This window comes from Aristolochia californica, unplaced genomic scaffold (genome assembly GCF_029961685.1).
Source record: "Aristolochia californica isolate CCGP_79_NKW_82.1479 unplaced genomic scaffold, dmAriCali1.0.hap1 SCAF_2, whole genome shotgun sequence".
Classification (NCBI taxonomy): domain Eukaryota; kingdom Viridiplantae; phylum Streptophyta; class Magnoliopsida; order Piperales; family Aristolochiaceae; genus Aristolochia; species Aristolochia californica.
This window is the reverse complement of record NW_027181881.1, coordinates 2,365,175-2,386,258: the sequence shown is the minus strand read 5'-3', so window position 1 is coordinate 2,386,258 and position 21,084 is coordinate 2,365,175. Positions and strand designations below refer to the sequence as shown.

Below are 21,084 nucleotides of genomic sequence, written 5' to 3'. Positions count from 1 at the left end.
TGTTGCAACAGGAGTTGAGGAATTTGAAAAAGAAATTCTCGGACATTTTATAAACATCGAGCCTCCAGCTTCCAAAGGAAACTGAAGCGTCGTTGTTTCATACCCACTTTCTGCGCTCTCTCACTCTCAAGTCTCAGTTCTCTCTTGCACACTCGCAGAATCTCCCGTCCTTTTTCCCAGATCTGCGAATTTTATCGTCAAAATAGCCCATATTCCTACATGTTTTACCATCTCTACCAGTTTGGAATTCCTGCAAAACCATCCAAAGGACAAGTACTTTCCTGATTTCTCTTCCTCAGACATTCTTTCTTTGAGTGCTGACCGAGCATTCTCTTCACATTTTTGGATTCTGCAAAAAGTACACATTCTCAGTAATTCGACATTCCGACTCACCGATGGCGTTCTGGTGGCCTCTGCTGGTTCTTGGGTTTGCTTACGCGATTTGCCGTTTCCTCCTCATGCTTATACCTCCCAATGTGCCTTCAATTGAAGTAGATGCTTCTGATGGTATTTTCTCTTTCTTCGATTTGTCATTGTTTAAAGTTTTTTTTTTTTTTTTTGGTTTCCTCACTTTTTATATGTTTATGAATTGTTATGCATGTCTAATGGTGATGATACATCGCAGTGCTGGATGATGGAAATCAGACAAAGGAGAACACTTATATTTATGTGAGTCCGCGACAGAGATGTCTCATTCCCTGTTTATGTGCATTTTTCGCTGATATTTTACTTCCTTCCTTTGGAAATTTCTGCATATGAGGTGGTGTGACCATGCCGCATTGCGATTTTTTTTCTTGCATGAGTGGATTATTTCTCGAGTCTCTAGAGGAAGAAGATGTTTTCAAACTCCTTTTGGTAGTCTTCTTCTTTTTTAGGTATTTTTTCCCTGAAGATCGAGGAAGGAGCAAAATGATCCCTCTATGTTCTTTTGACAAATGTATTTTTTTCTTCCTTATCAAACAGTAACCCCAGCATTCCGCCAGAAAAGGCGAACTTGTAACCTAAGTCCCGAAGACGATTGCGCGTACGCCATTTTTGCTAAGCTTGGCACTTAAGAGTGGCAGGTCTTTTTTTTTTTTTTTTTTTCTTCTCTTACTGAATTTCAATGCAGATACCAAGTAGAAAAGCTGCTCCGACAGACAAGGTCCAGTGCTATGAGCCTGCAACTATGAAGTATCTAGGATACTTCCATGCATTATCTCCTGATGAGGTTAGTACGGATGTACCACACAAGTTGGTTTGGTTTTGCTATACTCACAGATCAATGTATTTTTCCAGTTATTTCTCATAAAGTGGGGCTCTTGGATAGACCTTTGTCTGTCATAAACAAACTGTTGAGCTATAGTAGTTACTGCTTTCTATTCTATCAGCTAATCCACAAATTAAGCATAGAATGAATTATGCAGGTCAAGGAGCATGTGGAGCAGGCAAGGAAGGCACAAAAGATATGGGAAAAAAGTACTTTTAAGCAAAGGCGGCAATTTTTGCGCATTCTCTTGAAATATATCATCGAACACCAAGAGCTGATATGCGAGTAAGGACATTTTCTTAGAATGATATATCTGCAAGACAACATCTTCACATACAAAACCGCCTTTTGGTGGAGATGCTGGAAGTATTTTGTTGGCAATGGATCCATCTTCTTATTCCAAATTTATTGGAAATTTATGCCTGCAAATTTTCAGCATTTATGAAGGCCTTTTTTTACCTCCAATCGTCCATGAACTGAAGAGTTCATATTCAATAGGACATCTTCTCGAGACACTGGAAAGACAATGGTGGATGCTTCACTGGGGGAGATAATGACCACTTGTGAGAAGATCACCTGGCTTCTGGCAGAGGGTGAACGGTGGCTAAAACCCGAATACAGGTGACCACTTTTTACTTATTCTGTTTATTAACAAATTAGCCCATTAAAAAATTCACACAAGTTCTATCTATTTGTTGGTTCTTTGCCCTTTGATATTTCTGTATTTCTTCAATGGACCTGTTGCACCATTACTGGTTCACATCTTGAAATGGAGACAGAGCAGGTAGAAGAGAAAAATTGGGAAGGGAGATTTTTCAAGAAAGAGGAGGAAGAGATAAGGGAGGAGATAAAAGATGTGTCTAATCATGGCTGCCGATTGGCTGCTGTGATCCTTTTCTCCATTCTGGCATCGGAGAGGATATCTGACAAGATGAGGTGCATGTATCAGACCATTTTTAAGAAAAAATAGCATATAAAAGATGCACTTCTAATGGAGATAATGGAAGACCATTCTAATGGCTGCCTTTTTTTTCTTCTGAAGAGCATATTAGGCCTGATTTTTGTGGTTGCTCACTGAAAATAATTTGGAACCATCTTTCCCTTTCAGGAAGCAGTTGTATTCGATTTACCCTTAGTTCACAGTATCAGACCATACACGTTCAATATTATGATAATTTTTCTAATAAATTTTATGAGAGCACAAATTTGTGAATTATATTGACAGTTAAACTTAAATTTGACGAGGATACGTGTTTGAAATTTATATTGGATTCAAATTTTTTTTTATCGCTGAAGACAATTCCAGTTTGAAATTAGCACCACACAGTTTGTTAAACTTACATGGAAAAATAAGTTCATGCCAACAATAATCACTTGGTTGCACCAATTTGTTTTGCTAAGAATATTTAATTCTAAGACTAAAATTAGACAATTAAGGTCTTGAAGGTAATTACTTCCAGTTTGATTGACCAAGTATTTACTGTAATTTCAATTGCTACAGGTCTTCGGGAAGGTCTATGTTGCACAAAATTTCTAAGGTGGAGTTTCATCCTCTTGGAGTAATCGGGGCTATTGTTTCATGGAACTATCCATTTCATAATATCTTCAATCCCATGTTAGCAGCTGTGTTCTCAGGAAATGGTCTTGTAATAAAGGTAAACTAGATTTGAAAAAAAAATTATAAGCATCTTTAGCAAAATGTTGGGGGAAAAAAAGCTAAGATTGTGCTTATGTAGGTTTCTGAACATGCAAGTTGGTCTGGTTGTTTCTATTTTCGAATCATTCAAGCAGCTTTGGCTGCTGTTGGAGCCCCTGATAATTTGGTTCATGTAATAACAGGGTACGTCATGGTGATTCTTATATTTCGTCTTGGTGTCACTAATTGCTTGAAGTTCATATTATTTGCTTGTCAGATTTGCAGAAACAGGAGAAGCTTTAGTAGCTTCAGTTGATAAAATCATTTTTGTTGGATCACCAGGAGTGGGAAAAATGGTATAGCTTTTTCATTTCCTTTAGTTTGATAGAGATAACTTTTTTCTGCATATCCTCTCTTATATTATCTGCTGAACCCCAAACCTCTAATACTTAAGTGATGCTTATTAAAAGGTCAATAGAAATATAGATGTCAACATATTGTGGATGATCAGGTAAAAAATATGCAAGGTGTTAGTAGTTCATCCGTTGAAAATCTGAACCTAAATAGTGTGCTAACATGCTAACTTGTTACTCCACGTTGTTTGCATGATACTCCATTTTATGTGGTTCTTTCAATGCAGATAATGAGGAATGCTGCAGAAACATTAATTCCTGTTACTCTTGAGCTTGGTGGAAAAGATGCATTCATTGTGTGTGAAGATGTTGATGTGTCTCATGTATGATAAATTTCTTATCTAAAATTTGACCTTTTCTGGCAATAATTCATCCATATTCATATTATAGGACTTCCTTTTCCCATCTTTACGTGAACATTTAGAAAAAAAAAATGGTTTTGATCTTGTTTTTCTTTTTTCTTTTATACATTATGTAGGTTGCCCACGTTGCAGTTAGAGCTGCTCTACAATCTAGTGGACAAAACTGTGCTGGTGCCGAAAGATTTTATGTTCATCGAGACATTTATGCTGCTTTTGTGGCTCAAGTAGTCAAAATTGTGAAATCTGTTTGTGTTGTAAGTTTTTAGCTATGATTTTCTATTAAAATTTACCTATCAAATTTCATTTTAGGGCTAAGTGTAGAAAACGTCACTGCCTCATGTAGGGTCCACCACTAGCAGGAAAATATGATATGGGAGCAATATGTTTGCAAGAGCATGCTGACAAACTTCAATATCTTGTGGATGATGCCATAGAGAAAGGAGCAGAAATTGTTGGTCGGGGAAGTTTTGGCAATTTGGGTGAAGATGCTGTTGATCAGTTTTTCCCCCCAACTGTTATAGTAAATGTGAATCACAAAATGAAGCTAATGCAAGAAGAGGTAGCAATTTACTTTACACTGCAGAAACGTCAGTCTTCGATGGTTCCCTGAAGACATGTTTATTGAAAATCTAATTAATTTCGTGACAGGCTTTTGGGCCCATCATTCCTATAATGAAATTTAGCTCTGATGAAGAGGCTATTGAACTTGCAAATGACTCAAATTATGGACTGGGATGTGCTGTCTTCTCTGGCAACCAACGCCGAGCCAAAGAAATAGCTTCCAAACTACACTGTGGAGTTGCTGCAATTAACGATTTTGCCACCACGTACATGTGCCAGGTAGTATTTTTACTCTTGTCAGTTATTTATTCGGCAGTTGATGTGTGGAAGCTACAGCTATTCACCTTCAGCTCTTTTACTTGAACAACATATTCTCCTTGTGAGTACAGCATGGTAAAAGCTCATGCAGTTGGGCCAAACTTGCAGTGGATCCCGATGAATCTGATAAATAAATTTTACGAGGCTGAACAAAGTGTAATTGCTTAAATGTATTTCTTTCAATTTGAGAAATGATTTGCCATTTTGTAGAAAGGAGCTTTGGTTTCACCTGCACCTGTATACCACATGGTGGCTGTGATGTTGAGATGAAACCATCCTCATAGAATAATGATATTTTTTTCTTCCTGCAGACTGAACTCGTGCCATTCTTTTTCATCATTCCTAAGTCATGCAAGTTTTGAATTCCAAAATGTCTAATTCTTCCCGTTCTTTTTCTTGTATAAATATAGTCTCTGCCTTTTGGCGGAGTGAAACACAGCGGTTTTGGGAGGTTTGCTGGTGTTGAAGGACTCCGGGCTTGCTGTCTTGTGAAGTCTGTTGTGGAGGATAGATGGTGGCCATACATCAAAACCAAGATACCAAAGCCACTTCAGGTCTGTGAAAGGGTTATTTTTAGAATGAAGAACTTCAAAACTTGAAAAGAAGTGCAGATCAATGTTTATAATAACTGATTACATTTTTTTTTTCTTGATCAACCTTAGTATCCAGTAGCAGAGAATTGTTTCGAGTTCCAGGAGTCACTAGTGGAAGCCCTTTATGGCTTGAATGTGTGGGATCGGCTGCGAGCATTGGTTAATGTCTTGAAGATCCTGACTGACCAAAATTCTCCAGTGGGTTCAGCAAGAAGAAATCAATGATTCCCTGATCACTAGGTTTTGCTGCTATCGGGATGTCTCCTTCAAATCTGCAACATATGACGCTGTATTCCTGGTAAGAAACTTGGGGTCCACCATATACAGTTCATCCCAGCAACGTAGCCTGGTTGCTAAAGGCTCAATTACAAAAATTGTTACTTTAAAACAGATGGAACCTGCTTCCTGCAATAACTTCTAAGCTGCGAGCTTGGTAACGTTGAAGCAGGGCTTGTATACTAGAGAAAAGAATGGACTAGAAGTATGCAAATTACCATCCTTTAAACTTTCATTTCAAGATAACTTTTCTTATATGCTTTTCACTAATATACCGTTAATTTGATGAATTGATTGCAAATTACCATCCTGAGATCCTAGAGTGCTGCATGGAATCATCCCATTTGATTCATTTCACTCAGATTTTAGAGCACGCACGATTTCCCATCTAACTGAACCATTTTCTTGACTTGGATGATCAACAACATCGGTCAGTCTACTACTGTTCACAATGGCAACCGTGAATCTCTCATTTTGAAGCGTGTATAGGTACATAGCCTGTTCATCCTGAAAGTAAGAAAGAAATGTTGAATCAGAACGAAGAAGATTTAAAGGACATGTGCTCGTTACATTCTCAAGTTCTTATAGAGGAACGTCCACCTTGTTCAATTGAGAACTATGTAAGAAATTATTATAACCTGGGAGTATAGTTCAATTGAGTCCGGTGTCATATTTGAAGGAGCTGAACTCCTATGCTCATTATTTCTTTTCAAAAAAATTAGCAGTAAAAACACAAACGCCATACCTCTGGCAGCTCAAAGAATTCATCTGTGGAAATCTGAAGCAACTCAGCTGCAGTCTGACCTGTGCACCATACAAGTATGCTACCACTCTCATCTGCTAGAGTCACTTCCAAGTGGAAAGAAAGGATGATTTCACCCTCACAGGTACAACGACAAAAGTTACACGTTACAAACCCATCAGAGCTCTCGTTTACAAGTTGGCCACAAAGAGTATGAAAAAACCGTGAAGTTAGATGATGATAGTCAATTTTGTCAAGGCGCACACTGCATATCTGCTTGATTATTCAAAAGAAAATTAGACCAAACGGGACACAATAAGTCAAGATGGAAATTCAAACGTTATATACAAGCAACGAAATGGGTAACAAGAAAAAGAAAAAGGAAAACAAGTTTGAGATGACAAAAGACAATTTGAAGAAAAAGAAAAGAAAAAAAAACACTTTATTCCATGCACCAATTTGCTCATCCTGTTAGACAAATGGTTTTTTGCCACTCAGCAGGTGTATTTGTGGGGATGAATCAGGCCAGAGGTGGGTCAAGATTCACCTCTTCTATTTTCCTCAAGCCCCCTCTGACTTGCTGACTCTCTGAGCAGCTCCAGGACTCAGGAAAACCAACCAACCTAACTAGGATGACTCGACATGGATTTCACCAGTGCTGAGTCAGGTCCTGAGTCAAAGTAACGATTCCACACTTGTCTGGTTTTCCAAGAACATAAAAATATAATAAAACATTGTCCTTGTTGTTTTTCATCCACAATTCTAAACGAAAAGATACTAGTGAAACTCATGATAGTAAAGGAACATAAGTACTTTGGAGGAGAACTTCACATACATATGTGATATTAGACTGCAAGGAGAGATCCGAAAGATGATATAGCTTATGGAGACAAGATGAGTTGAGCACTGCTGCTAAGCAACTTAGGTTAATCAAAGAGGCCCCAGCATCGTTTTCGAACCATGTTACTTCAAGCCTAAGTGAAAACATTCAGAATTAGGAAAATAAGCAATATGGACAGAAAACAAGATTTGTTCAAAACCATGAGCATTTGGAGAGAAATCTTTAACTTCACTCTAGCACAATAAATCTATTGAGAGAATAAGGATAAGATGAAGAGTGACAGAAACAACGTCAACAAAAACAGCAAGAAGAACAAGCAATAAAAAATTCAATAGAAGACCACTAGATCAAGTAAAGATACTTCAAAAGACAAGTGTATCAATTACATATTTTAGAGATAAATTATTGATAAAAAATAAAGGAGTAATGAAGAATGAGCTCACTGCTTTTCCTTTTTCACAGAACATGTCAAGCCAGTAATGTATATTGTGTGTCCAATGCCCAATCTTCCCAATGACCTGAAAGCAGTTAATTTGTAAGTTTTTTAGCACTGTTGGCCATCTTGTGTCTGGACATCTGATACAACCACAAGTGCTAAAATCAACTTCCAAACGGTAATAAACTCTAATTGTATCAATGCATCCAAATGTACTGGTCACCAGGTAGAAAAATCAAAGACCTAATCTAAACTTTTTTTTATATATCAAGAAATAATATTTGTATTAAAGCTTCTACTTAGGGCCTGTAAGTGCTTCCTGAAGAAAGTGACCAAAAACGTATTAATATATACGGAATGTTGGGTGGAATATTTTAATAAATTATTTATTTATTTCAGTAAATTAAAATAATTACAAATTTAATTGTCAATTACAATAAATTTCGTATTCATGTTATCTAATTCAAATGCTATTTTATAAGTTGATAGTTAATTAATTTTAAATAAAAATATTATATATTCAATATTCTTTTTTTTTATTAAAACATTTTTTAAAATAAATAAAGCTGCTATTTAATTACTTCTTAATCATCTTTAAAGGTTAAATTATTTTATTTGTTATGAACCCCAATTATATCAAGGGACAGGCCATGTTTGCCACAAGGGATTGGCTAAAGAATATGGGTGAATTGCCACTACCCGGCCCTAAATGTACAATCTAGTCTAAATATAGAAAGTCTACTCATAGTTTAGAGTCCATTAAATCAATAGTCTGAGCCCACTAGGAGTTCCATCAAGTACAACAGTTACAAGGGAAGCAGAGAAGATTTTAGAAAATTGCACGAGTTGGCAAGCAATAAAGAGCATGTTAAGGAGCTTAGAAGGTGGCACAAACCAAGTAAGGGCAGAAATGTCTAGAGAAGAATCTAGAAAGAAGCACCAACTAGACAAGGGGCAAAAACGTTTGGAAAAAAAAAGCATCTAGTAGTGACCTCTATTAGTCCCACATTGAATAGAGAGTAGAAGTAGATTTAGTCTCCAATCAATACATTGTATGAGTCTTCGAATCATTCAATTAATACAAAACCCCTTTATCGGCTTCAGCTAACCCAAGGCATCTGAGAAACAATAAAAAGGTTATTAGGTGGATAACCCCCAATTCAAGGTTTTGTTGGGTGTACCAAGACTTATGAGCTCAAGTGCTCCCCCAAAGAGAACGGACCCTTGCAAAGGCATGAGTCCTTGGTACTACTTTGCCCCCAAATCGGACTCTACACCATCCACCCAAGAAGAAGAACCCTTTGGCAAACATATTCATCTTTGGTAATATTTTCCACACATTTCATTTATTATATTAGCTCTTTCCCCATCACTAGCCTAACCACCCTTCCCAACCTATAGCTCAACGAACCATCAGGCTACTTCTACACCTTCCATTCACCCAAGAGTCCCACTTATCCCCCACCCTTCAATCCAAGCCACTTCATCCCATCACCTCATAGTCCCCTGAGTCCCCTTCCCAATCTCCAACTCAAGCCTACCATTTCCTTCCAACCAGCCCTTTTCATCCCTTGCACACCTAAACCCTAAACCTAGCCTCCCTAATCTCTCCCTATGTCCTCGATCTCATACAAGCATTCTCAAATTATTCTTCATCGCCAGCCTACCTAAAATCAAAACCTTTCTACCCAACCAATCAAACTTCTGTTCAGGTACCAACTTTACCCACTTGAAACCAAAACTAAGGGTCCCCAACTTATTGCTTTAAACTCTGAAGCTCGGGCAAGGAACCAGAATCATAATATTATCTAATTAAAAATTTAGTTTGTAACTCTGAGTAGCCAATAATTGTATGAGTGCCCCCTTTTCTCTTATTTATCTCATCTTGAAGCCTTTTTATTAATGAATTCCTTATAAGGTTCACTCGGGTCTTCATTAGTGTTCTGTTTCATAGAACCTGAAGGCATTCACATCTCAAGTATGATTTTTGAACTACAATAAATAAGCATCTACGTCTGCACCCACTTCATGACCAAAATTTAGCTAGCAGGTTTGGTTTCATCAACTTTCACAGGATTTTAAGCTACAATTCAACATCTCTGATAATCCACAAACTTTCTTAATTTTATTCTTGTAGTACAATGGTAGAATTTCCAATTCGAGAATGGGTACTTTAAAACATGCATTAGTCCACCAAACATGATGCAACACTCAATGAACATCATAGTTTTTAGATGCTTATGCTATGCTTGCAAACATTCTTCCATTTGAGGGTCTCAGATTCAATCAAACATAACTTCACACACAGGAGGTATCCCTTAATGTGCCACCAGATAGGCTCGATCTTCTTTTGATTCAACAAATGCCAAGGCACTTTGTTTTTTCTCTCAATTTTTACTTGATTCTGGAGCAGTTTGCTCAAGAAAACTACTGTGTTTGTCTCCATTTCACATGCTCCACAAGAATCCAGTGTTAAGGTGACCCAGACTCTGTGGTGGCACATTTGAGTCCAACCATGGGGCAGACCAACAAATACTAAAATGCTAGTTTTTCTCCCCTTGGACGGATGTCCCTAGATGCTGCAGTGACAGGACTATCTAGTTTTAGGCTGTGTTTGGAACACAGAAAGTGGAGAGAAAAGAAAAGAAAGAGAAAAGGGAGAGAAAGAAAAAAGAAAAGAAAATAAAAGAGGTTTCTTTTTTCTTGTTAAGATGCCCATGGAAAATGAGAGAGAAAATGGTAAGAGAAATATAGTTTCTCCTGTTTGGATGCACATGGAAAATGGAAAAGAAAAGAAATATTTGAAATACTTTAAATTTTCTCTCTTATTTTTCTTTCTTTTCCTTTCTCTCCAAATTCCATGCTTTCAAGAGAAAGTCCATTAACTAAGAGCAAAAGTAAGTTTCTCTCATATTTTCTTTTCTCTTCAAAAATCTGTGCAGCTAAACACTGGAAAAGGATTTTCCCTCTTTTTTTTTTTTTTTCTTTTCTTTTCTGTGGTTTCCAAATATACCCTCACATCCAAGTTAGTAGAAAAAGAAAAAGGACAACAGAAGAACCATGAATCAAACCAAATCAATGGGCTGTGATGTCCAAGAACATGGGCAAGTCCACCATCAATCTCCCAGAGGTTGAACCAGTGGATCTTGTCGCAAGGATAAACATCTAATTATACTCCTATTAATAACAAAGACTATAATACTAATAATACCAGTTATAATAACAATGACGGAATATAAATAGCAGTGGCAGTAGTAAAAGACATAGCATTCATTACCATGATTTGACAAAATGTAGCTTCACTACCACTGCTCCAGTAGCATCTTCAATCGTCAAAGAGAAGACAGCTTCAGTTGTGTTGGTTTCTCGAAACATGTTTGTAACAACACCACAGAGGCTGATGCCTGTCATTTTATCACGTAGATTGGCCACAAACGTCTGGCAGTGATAAGCATGAAGTATCAATCAGCAAGCAGCTGATAATCTGGGGCAAAGCAAGATTCACAGGTATTCCAGAACTGACACTCCTTATTGTGGAGATGCATTTATTGAATTGAACATATTACATTGGCTACAAGCAACTCTTATAGCAAATAGCCTACAAGATGAGAGGATATTCAATGTATCACGATCTCAAGTTTATGTCTAATTCGGTCAAATTCTGATTGCAATCGATGGCTTGGATTACGCATAATTAGACATCTTAGAAGATCCAAAGGAAAAATTCAAAGTCACTCTGTTCCTTACAAAGGTACAAGCAGACCTGTTTAATATGCTTCTAGTCCAAGATGAATTATTTTAGTTGAAACGAGTACTAGTTTGTCATCTCAGTCATAGTAAGATTAGCTGAACCAGCTTACATATATCTGTCATGCTCAATAAGCTATTTTATTTTTAATTATTATGAAAAGTCTATTTTTCCGTAAGGACCTCACCACACCTCAAACAAAAACCTGTTAATTGCAGAACCAAGTATTATCTGTAGCAAAACAGGTAAAATTGACTAAACAACATAGTCAAACAACAACTTAGAAGTTACTTCCTGAATTGAAATAAATTTAGCGGATCCTTCACATGCATGGCTATACACATTATTTTCCACTAAAACAATAACAAATATGGGAGGTAAAGTTCCAACAGAACATATAAAAAAGGAAGTGATATGGCTGAAGGTTCAGTACTCACTCTGAAAGGATAATTGCTGAAATCCACGGAACCTTGAGAATCACAGGGTAGTGCCACTTGAGAAACTTTGAGACCCTGAGTTTGGTCTATTGCACTAACTAGGCTTGAGCCAAGCCGATTTTGTGTAGGTGCTACAAATAACTAGTCAACACACAAAACCGTAAGATATTTTTTTTAACCGTTCAGTTTCAGTAAGGACAGACCTAAGTTTTTATATGGAACAGCATCGGTCAAGCACCACTACATATCATATTCATGAGCAAATCCCACCTTTCATTTAGTAGGTCTCATCAATGATAGTGGGGGCTTCTTGGAGAGCAAGATAAGCAAGGCATCAATAAGTTACCTGCTCTTCTTGTTGAACAAATGGCACCATATATAGCTGTGTGGCACTACCATATTCAAGGCAAATTTCCTCACTTGTTTCCATGCCACCATCTACTGCTTGTGCAATGAAAGGTCTGTCCAATGCTAGCATACTTCCTACACTGGGGAAACAAATAAGAAATAAGAAATAGTATCACTCAAACAGCCAAGTCATCCTGAAATGGAAGGCATTAAACAGGGACTAACCTAAAAACATTTGCAAGGACAACTTGGTCACCCCACAAGAAGAATTTTTTCTTGATACCGTCATTGTCAACTAAGGTGATTTCTTTCCGCTTTACAGGACTAGACTTTCCATGATTTTCTACAGAACCAACAGACTCAATCCTGCACATAAATAAACACAGAGAAGAAAACGAAATGTACTTATAGAGGCAATCCTAATTAAGCCCTTGCAATTGAGAATTTGGGCTTTAATTGTATACACCTTTACTAGTTAGTGGGTGTTAACAGACAAGGATAGTTAATATCTGATCAGATAATCTCACAATGAGTTGAAGCACTATGATAATGACTTGATGGAATCTACTCTCATTACCTTGCATAAAATGAATATGAAACTCCATTGTTGACTGCATCATGTGAGATTGATGAGAAAGTCTCTGAACAGAACTGAGCCCCAAGAAGCATTGCATCTTCATCTTCATCCTACATCAGCAAGAAAATTCAACCAAACAAAAAGCAGGAGTATTGAGGTAAATGTAAAGTTCACAAATGCAAAAGAAACAGAGAAAAACAAGAATATCGCTCCACTTGTAGGAGAGATGATAGCAAAAGCAAAGTCTTTGTCTCAAATGAAAAAAGAAATTCTGTTTACTACCTCGTCTAACAATATCACAAGATATTCTGTTGGCAAAAGCCGCAGACAACCAGATCCTCCAAAAGCTGAGCGAAGACAGCATCCAGTGAGAAAAATTTCCCGCCCTTTCCTCAAAATCCCATAATCACATTGGACTAGGTCATAGTATCTGCCATGGTAGACAATGTGCTGAAAGTCAGAGTGAACTATATTTTGACCATTTTATAAGAAAGAGTTAAAGAGGAAATGAATTTTACCGAACCTAGTAAACTAATAAATTAATGTGTCAAGATTTCAAACATTCAGTGCCATTACTTAAGAGTGATTGGTAATGGATATAAGCAGCACAAATAGAGTGAAACATAAGCAAATATCAAAGCACACAATGGAGAATATCAAGAGGGAAATGATCAAAAGATGGGTCTGCAAGCGAAAATTTACCAAGAATTAAAAAAGATGAATTGGAGAGAAATCAAGTGCTTAGATAAATCAAATTCAAATCAATGTCACCAATATTACAGAAAGCAGCAAAATTTTGATTACTCTTATATTATAAGATGGTAATAGCATGGATCAAATAAAGCAAGGGGATCAAGAATTAATAGGTATATAAAGTACACAATTTCATAATAAATAACCAACTATAAAAAAACATGCAGGTGACAAAATAAAAACCATGATTCAGGGTCCTAGATATGTCATACTAGTGCTTGTATCTTCATGTAATATAGTCTTGAGTTTGAATTCCTGAGTAAAATGGACACATTCTTGGGACTATTAGGACCTTAATCCATGATCAAGCAGCTGTTTCTTATTTAAGAATTGATGAAACAATTTGATCCCCAACACCAGAATGTTGAAGAGCAAACAACCAGATAAATTTGCAGAGTGAAACTTCAAACAGTCAGAAGTATATCATGTGGTTTACCGACGATGGAGATAAAGATCAACAGTATTGGAGCTCCAGCGATCTCCCAACTTCAGCATATATATGTTTGTGCCTGAATTAAGAGAAGTGGTTATTGAAAATATGAACAACCAGGACAGTGATTTGTGTTGAATAGTTAAAGCTAAGGGAGGTTAAGTTGTAATTAACCTTATATTTCAGCCTTTGTTTACCCTACTTATTTCAGCTCATGTAAAAAGGGTAATCTTCTGACTTTTCCTTAGTGGAAATTATAAATAGAAGTCTAAGGGAGAAGGGTGTACACAACTAGAACCCTAAAATCCCTTCCTTTTGTCTCATTTCGTCTCTTGTTTCAACTCTTCTTCCTCTTCTCTCATTTTGTCTCTCTTTCCAACTCTTCTTCCTCCTGTTCTCTCTCTCATCACTTCTCATCTCTCCTCCTTTTTCTCCTACACATCCATATAAGAGAATCATCAGAGGTTGATTAATGGAACCTTAGAATCTAACATGGTATTAGAGAAGGGTCTTGGGTTCCACGTTTATTCAACTCATACTTGCTTAAGTTTGCATTCTGCTGCTGTTCAACAAGCAACTTTCTTCCTGAATTCAGAGAAGTATTGGGATTGTTTTCCTCTTGAGGCAGAGAAAAAGTTAGCCGATATTTGCATGCCTACATGGGTCTATCATGCATGTTTACGTTGAATGGTTCTTTCTCATGCATGCATATTCCTATTCATGAAATTGATGTTCTGTTGTCCTTACTCAAGCATAACAGCAAAAAAATTTGCTATTTTTTTATATACATTGATGTTTGTGTTCGAAAAAATTTCAATGTATGGTGTTTGATCGTTCTCTGACTTCCATGTTCCTTTTTGTGATTGTTCTAATCAAGAAACAAAACTTGCTAATTGCCACAAATCACTGCTCCAGAATTCCTGTTGCTGCTCTTTTTTTTAAAAAAAATACCTGACTATGTACAGTTTAATGAGTTTTGGAAAACTCCTTTTAGTTCCATTTGAGTTGTTGTGTCTTTGTTTTCATGGCTTTGATTAGTTTCCTTGTCTTGATAAAACTCTACCTAGTTTACGTAAGTCTCCGAATGGTGTAAGACTTTACATGAAACTTGCATGGAGAGTTTTGGTTGAATAGTGGCTTTCCTATTCGTCCTTTTTAGTTTGTTCCAGTGACTTACACTCTACTTGATGAGCACATCCTTATCTCTATTTCCAAATTTATCACATGGCTGAAGAAAGTCGTGGACATATGTTTTGCAAAAGTAAACCTTAGAAAATTATGACAATTTCACTGAAGGGATTGTCAAATTACTTGAGCTAGTCATAGTCAGTTAAACAATTTTCAATTATCAGAGACTTATCTGACCATTTAACTAAGCCCCCTTCGTTGCTTGATGAAGAAGATGCATTGTTTAAAAAAATAACTAAAAGAGGATACCCTTGTTATTAGCTGGCTTGTTTACAGTATGGAAAAACATGTGGCTAATTTTGTCGACCACCTGGAGACTACAAAAACTATTTGGGAGACCAGTGCTAAACTGATCCAAGTTTTGATGTCTTGTTGAAGTTATATGTTGTGTTCCAGATCATGTATAACACCAAACAGGAGGAGAACTGGCATAAATACTTTGCCCATTTTTTTAGGACTGATGCAGGAGTGGAAATTAGCTCAGTCATAATTAATAGACATTGTTGTTTAAAAAAAAAACAGACAGAGACGCTAGTTGCTACCATTTGTCTTGCAAATTTGAAGTCTTACTTTGAGGTGGCTAAGACAGATTCTTAGATCCATTGCACTACCCTCCTTTGATAGTATTTGTGCCATAATACCTCAAATATCGGCTAAAAACTTTGAGACTACAACAATTCCTACAGATACATCTAGCATGGTAGCAATAGCCGAGGTAGGGGAAGAAGTATCCGAGGCAAGAAGGAAGGACCAGTGGCAACTCCTTCCAAAAGTCAGATAATCAAACTCAGGTGTGTAGTTATTGCTCGGGCACTTAATCATCTAGTATTAGATCTTTGTCAAAAGCTGTTTGAAAGGCTGGAATGGGCCACTGCAAATCAAGCCACTATTGAATCTACACCCAAAGTTGGGCGGATAACTAAATTCTTTAAAGGTAAACAAGTGCTGACAGATGAAAACTTTTGAAGTCCTTCAAAAACTCAAAAATATGTTGAACACATTTTGTGCCACTTCCTCTACCACTATTGCCACATCTAATGTAGGTATGTTCTCTTTTCTTTCTCAAGCCACTTCTTCCCCTTGGATTATTGACAAAAGAGCCTCTGAGTACTTGAGAGGGAACATTTGTCTTTTGTCATCTTTGTCCCATGCTCCACTAATAGTTTTATGCCAATAGTTGATAGATCCTAAACTAAGGTACAAGGCATCGGTTCCTCTTCTACTACACCTTCATTGCAACTTTTTAATGTCTTTTTTTGTACCTAAATTTCCTTTGAGCCTTATGTCTATTAGTCAACTGTCTAAAAAGTTTAACTGTTGCATAACTTTCTATCCTACTCATTGCGTTTTTCCGGATTTACAAACCAAGCAAGTGATTGGTGGAGGCCATGAGCGAGGAGGTTTCTATTTTCTGGACAATGCAGTCAGTGCTGCTACAACAAAATCACACCAACATGCTCTCCAATGGCACAATAAATTAGGGTACCCTTTTTTGTCTTCTTTATAGTTAGTAGTTCTTTTATTAAAGACAATTTCAGATTTACCTTGTGAAGTTTGTCATTTGAGTAAACACCATTAGGATTTTTTTTCATCTCATTCTAGTAGTGTTAGTGAAACTCTTTTTCCTTAGTACACTTTAATGTTTGGGGACCAGGCAAGTTCCCAATATTACACAGTCAAAATATTTTATAATTTTTGTAGATGATTGCACTAGAGTTACATGGTTGTTTTTCATGAAAGATAAATCTGAAGTATGACATATTTTTCCAGTCATTTTGTGTTATGATGTTAACTCAATCCAATTGTAAACTTAAAATCCTTCAGTCTGATAATGCAAACGAATACATGCCATTTGATTCTCAATCATTTTGCAATAAGAATGACATCATTCATTAAACAACATGTGTCTACTCCCCACAACAAATACTAAACAATTACTTGTTGTCGTTCATACATTGTTACATTGAATGAATGTGTCACAATTCTATTGTCTCCATGCCAATCTTACTACTCGTTACCTAATTAATCATATGCCTTCGACAGTTGTTCAAAATATTTCTCCATATTTATCACTTTTCTGGGATAATAATCTTTTCCTTTTCCCCATTTGGCTACATATGCTTTGCTCATGACATATCTCCCAACAAAAAAAAAAAAATCCTCCTTGAGCTCTACAAATGCATATTATGGAATACTCTAAAACCCAAAAAGAATATGTGTGCAACAATCTATCTCTAAAAAAATTGTTTATGTCAAGTTTATTGAAGATCAACCGTTTTACCAAGCTAGTAGTAGTCCTCTTGATTTTCCTCCTTCTATATGTATGTTCAAACCTATGGCGCCACTAGAAGATCCTCTCTAAGAAGTCATAAGTCAATTGCCACACATGCTTCTTCAGAGACCTGTGCTCTGTTGGCTTATCACCATCCTGTGCAATCTACAAATTCTTTTGAGGTTAGTAATCCCACTTCCCCTCCTATTATACTTGGTCCTCCTTTTGATGATAGACCCATAGCTCTTCATAAGGGTACCGAATCTTGCACTCGAACATCTTTTGTTTCTCATCCACTAGTAAATTATATGTCATCTCGTTGGTTATCCCCTAGTTGTTGCTCTTTCCTTGCAACTCTTTCATTTATGTCAAATTCTCAATCATATCAAGAGACCCTCAAGCATCTAGGGTGGAATGCAGCCATGGAAGAGGACATGACAGCCTTATATGAAAATTAGACATGGGAGCTGATCCCACTTCCTGAGCACAAAAGAATTTTGTGAATATAAGTGGGTGTTCACAATTAAACACAATGCAGATAACAGCATTGCCAAGCTAAAGGCAAGACTGGTAGCAAAAGGAAATTCCTAGTGTTATGGTATTGATTATCAAGAGACATTCTTTCCAATGGTCAAATTTAATTTGATATGCAATTTTGTATCCCTCGCTGCAAATTTTAAATAGTTTTTTCATCAGCTCAATGTAAATAAATGTTTTTTCTCAACGGAGAACTACAATAAGAGGTATATTTGAATTAACCACTTGGTTTTGTGGTTGAGGGGGAGTTGGTGTGTAAACTAAATAAATCCTTGTATGGGTTAAAACAATGACCTAAAACATGGTTTGATAAATTTAGCAAAGTGGTAGTTCTCTTTGGTTTTACTAGGTGTGTTGTGGATCATTTTGATTTTGTGAAGTATACAAACGAGGCAGTATACTTTTGGCAATGTATGCAGATGAGATTATTTTGACATTCAATGATCTGAATGAAAATTCAGCAAGTGACATGATGGGTTATGTAGAAAATTCCAAACAAAAGACTAGGGACTACTACTCAAATACTTTCTTGAAATTGAAGTACTACAGCTGAAGTATGGAATTATATTATCTCAAATAAAGTTTTGTGCTTGACTTGCTCAAATAGATAGGCCTGTTTGTCTGCTTGGATGTCGACTTGTACACACTCCAATGGACACTAATGTAAAGTTATGTATTAGTTCGAATGAAGATGTAGATGTTGGAAGGTTTCAAAGACTGGTAAGCAAGTTAATTTATCTCATTGTAATCAGATCTGACATTTCATTTACTGGTGAGTAGGGATGTAAACGGTATACTGACGAAACGGAATAGGCTATTCCATATACCGTTTTGATTACCATTTTGGTATTTCATATCCGTTTCGTCCTATTATTTTTTAATGTATTCCAGTTTTGTTAGTTTTTCAGGTTAATAAACAAGTAAACAGGTAAATAAATAAAAAACTGGTAGGCAAAGTTGATTTATCTCACTATAATCAGACCTAACATTTCATTTGTTGGTGAATAGGGATGGAAATGGTATATGGAAGAAACAGAATAGGCTATTCTGTATACCGTTTTGATTACTATTTTGGTATTTCATATCCATTTTGTCCTATCTTTTTTAATGCATTCTGGTTCTGTTTATTTACCCGATTAATAAACGGGTAAAGGGGTAAATAAACAAAAAATAGTAAAAATGTATAAAATTCTTAAAAATTAGAAAAAAAATATAGCAACATGTTTATAATATTTTAAGACAATAAAAAGTCATTGAACAACATACATAACAAGATCCCCTTTCATATGTATATAAGAAAATTATGATAATACCCCTACCTAATAGGTAAACTGGTACGAAATAGGTATTATCTATTTTTATTTCATTTAATAAACAGAAAAAGGGTAAATAGGTAAAATTGTTTGATTTCATGAACAGATAAGATTTTTGTTTTGTTTAATAAACAACGAATGCAAAACTAGGTAATCGGATAAATTGACACCCTATTAGTGAGTGTTGGCAGTGAATATAAGCACCTTAAGTCTCTCACTAGCAAGCTTTGGAAAGGATTTCGGTATTTGAAAAACTCTCTTGAAGAAGGTCTTTTGTACAAATGTCATTGACATGTCAATATTGAAGGTTCTGTAGACGCTGATTGAGCTAGCTCTCCATATGACAGAAAAAACTACCTCTGGGTTACTATACTTTGGTTGGTGGTAATTTATTAACTTCATGAAGTAAGAAGAAAATGTATTGCCCACTTTGCATAAGCAAAATATAAAGCAATGACACATACAGTAAGTGAAATCTTATAGGTAAAATCCCTCATCTCTAAACTTGGGTTTCATAAGGACATTCCAATAAAACTCCATTGTGACAACTAAGCAGCCATACACATTGCCTCAAATCTAATCACCCATTAAAACATATTGAGATTAATTGTCACTTCATCCAAGATAAATTACAAGCTAAATTATAAGCTAAATTATACACCTTGAATATGTCTCTTATCAAAGTCAAGTTGCTGATATCTTCACCAAAGCAATTGCAGCAGGATTACTTCATTCTACTTGTTCTAAGTTGGGTGTTTATGATGTACATGCACCACCTTGAGGGGGAGTGTTAGAAAGTTAAAGCTAAGGGGAGGCTAAGTTGTAATTAACTTATATTTCAGCCCAAATAAATGGGTAGTCTTGTAATCTTTTCTTTTGTGGAAATTATAAATAGAAATTAACAGAGAAATGTATACACACAAATTGTACCCTAAACTTGCTCCTTTTCTCTCAATCTTTCTTCTTTTGTTCCAGCTCTTCTTCTCTCTCACTTCTCCATCTCTACTCTTCTTTTCTCCTACATCTCTATCTAAGACAAGGGTCAATTAATGGAACCTTATAATCTAACAATTTGGAAGGATTTTTTTTACAGAAACTGCAAATGAGAAGAATGAAATGTGCAGAACCTCGAGCAACATTCTTAAGAGGGAAAAAAAGGGAGCCGACATGCTTCACAAGCAATTAAGAGAACTAGAAAAGGGAGAGCCGTCATTCAAGATAAAAGAACAATGAGATTTCAAACAAAGGTTTGACCACTTTAAGACATTTGTTACAAAAAGCAATCATAAAATTACTTGAATGGCGAGGAACCCGTCTAAATTAGCATTTTACGTATATACGAGATACAAGGAAATAAAAGGTTTGTGAAGGTACCTGGAAGAATGAATGTATCCAAAACAATAGCCTCCAAAATGCTGTTCGTGGACAGGAAATTTTTTTCGTATATTGAATCAATTGTGACAGTATTATGAAGCCTTGTTCTCTTATACTTCTTTTTCAACAAATCTATGCCTCCGGGTCTTCTTCTTGAAGTTCCAATTCTGCGTAGCTCGTTCCAAGCCTGGAAACAAACAACACGAGTAAATAACAAAATGATGTAGACATAACAGCAACCGTGCGGTCAAAAAGTAAAGAAGATGAGTGAACTCTGACGAAATAAACCACCAAAAAAATGATAAACCGCAATGGAAGTGATAAACCAGAAAAAAACTGACAACAAGGGACTTTCAACAAGCAATAGAGATTTGCCTGAAAGATATCGGAGAGAAGAATAGCAGCAGTGACCCCACTTGAATAAGCAATACACGTCTTGAGTATTCGAGATACAATCCAGCTCCATGATGGAGCTTCACTATCTTCTCCTCCTCCGTCAGAATCGTTCATCTCTTCGGGCGCCAGCACCGACCTTGCATAATCAACAAAGCCTAAAAATGCGTCATCAGATTCAGGTTGATGTTCATCGTGGATCAAAACCGGATGGGAATGAGAAGACGAAGAGGCCATCGCGGGGGAGGGATTCCGATTGAAAGTTAAACTACTTCAACACCCCAAGA

The 21,084-nt window shown here is 36.4% G+C and overlaps 2 protein-coding genes across 2 annotated transcripts; one reads left to right on the top strand and one right to left on the bottom strand.

Annotated features, from left to right (window-relative positions):
- The first annotated feature begins 71 nt into the window (after positions 1 to 71).
- LOC137955892 (aldehyde dehydrogenase 22A1-like) lies at positions 72 to 5,685 on the top strand. Its single transcript, XM_068803096.1, has 14 exons — positions 72 to 507; positions 626 to 669; positions 1,112 to 1,210; positions 1,407 to 1,534; positions 1,748 to 1,870; positions 2,751 to 2,904; positions 2,986 to 3,089; positions 3,163 to 3,241; positions 3,526 to 3,621; positions 3,777 to 3,914; positions 4,004 to 4,219; positions 4,309 to 4,500; positions 4,950 to 5,093; positions 5,202 to 5,685. The coding sequence occupies exons 1-14, from the start codon at positions 396 to 398 to the stop codon at positions 5,355 to 5,357; spliced, it is 1,785 nt and encodes a 594-aa protein (XP_068659197.1). The 5' UTR covers positions 72 to 395; the 3' UTR covers positions 5,358 to 5,685.
- Positions 5,686 to 5,722: 37 nt separating this feature from the next.
- LOC137955893 (uncharacterized) lies at positions 5,723 to 21,084 on the bottom strand. Its single transcript, XM_068803097.1, has 13 exons — positions 20,780 to 21,084; positions 20,405 to 20,591; positions 13,727 to 13,799; positions 12,820 to 12,967; positions 12,538 to 12,647; positions 12,186 to 12,326; positions 11,959 to 12,100; positions 11,613 to 11,753; positions 10,705 to 10,865; positions 7,435 to 7,509; positions 6,986 to 7,124; positions 6,154 to 6,423; positions 5,723 to 5,915 (listed from the first exon to the last, which is right to left on the bottom strand). Exons 1-13 carry the CDS (start codon positions 21,032 to 21,034, stop codon positions 5,763 to 5,765), a joined length of 1,995 nt encoding a protein of 664 aa, XP_068659198.1. The 5' UTR covers positions 21,035 to 21,084; the 3' UTR covers positions 5,723 to 5,762.

What these genes read in the sequence shown, in the direction of transcription:
- LOC137955892 (XM_068803096.1), top strand. Translation starts at nt 396, where the DNA reads ATGGCGTTCTGGTGGCCTCTGCTGGTTCTTGGGTTTGCTTACGCGATT. An exon ending in TGGCTAAAACCCGAATACAG is followed by an intron (nt 1,871 to 2,750) that starts GTGACCACTTTT and finishes CAATTGCTACAG; the next exon opens with GTCTTCGGGAAGGTCTATGT. An exon ending in GAAATGGTCTTGTAATAAAG is followed by an intron (nt 2,905 to 2,985) that starts GTAAACTAGATT and finishes GTGCTTATGTAG; the next exon opens with GTTTCTGAACATGCAAGTTG.
- LOC137955893 (XM_068803097.1), bottom strand. Translation starts at nt 21,034, where the DNA reads ATGGCCTCTTCGTCTTCTCATTCCCATCCGGTTTTGATCCACGATGAA. An exon ending in TTCTCTCCGATATCTTTCAG is followed by an intron (nt 20,592 to 20,779) that starts GCAAATCTCTAT and finishes GTTTGTTTCCAG; the next exon opens with GCTTGGAACGAGCTACGCAG. An exon ending in CTACATTTTGTCAAATCATG is followed by an intron (nt 7,510 to 10,704) that starts GTAATGAATGCT and finishes AACTGCTTTCAG; the next exon opens with GTCATTGGGAAGATTGGGCA.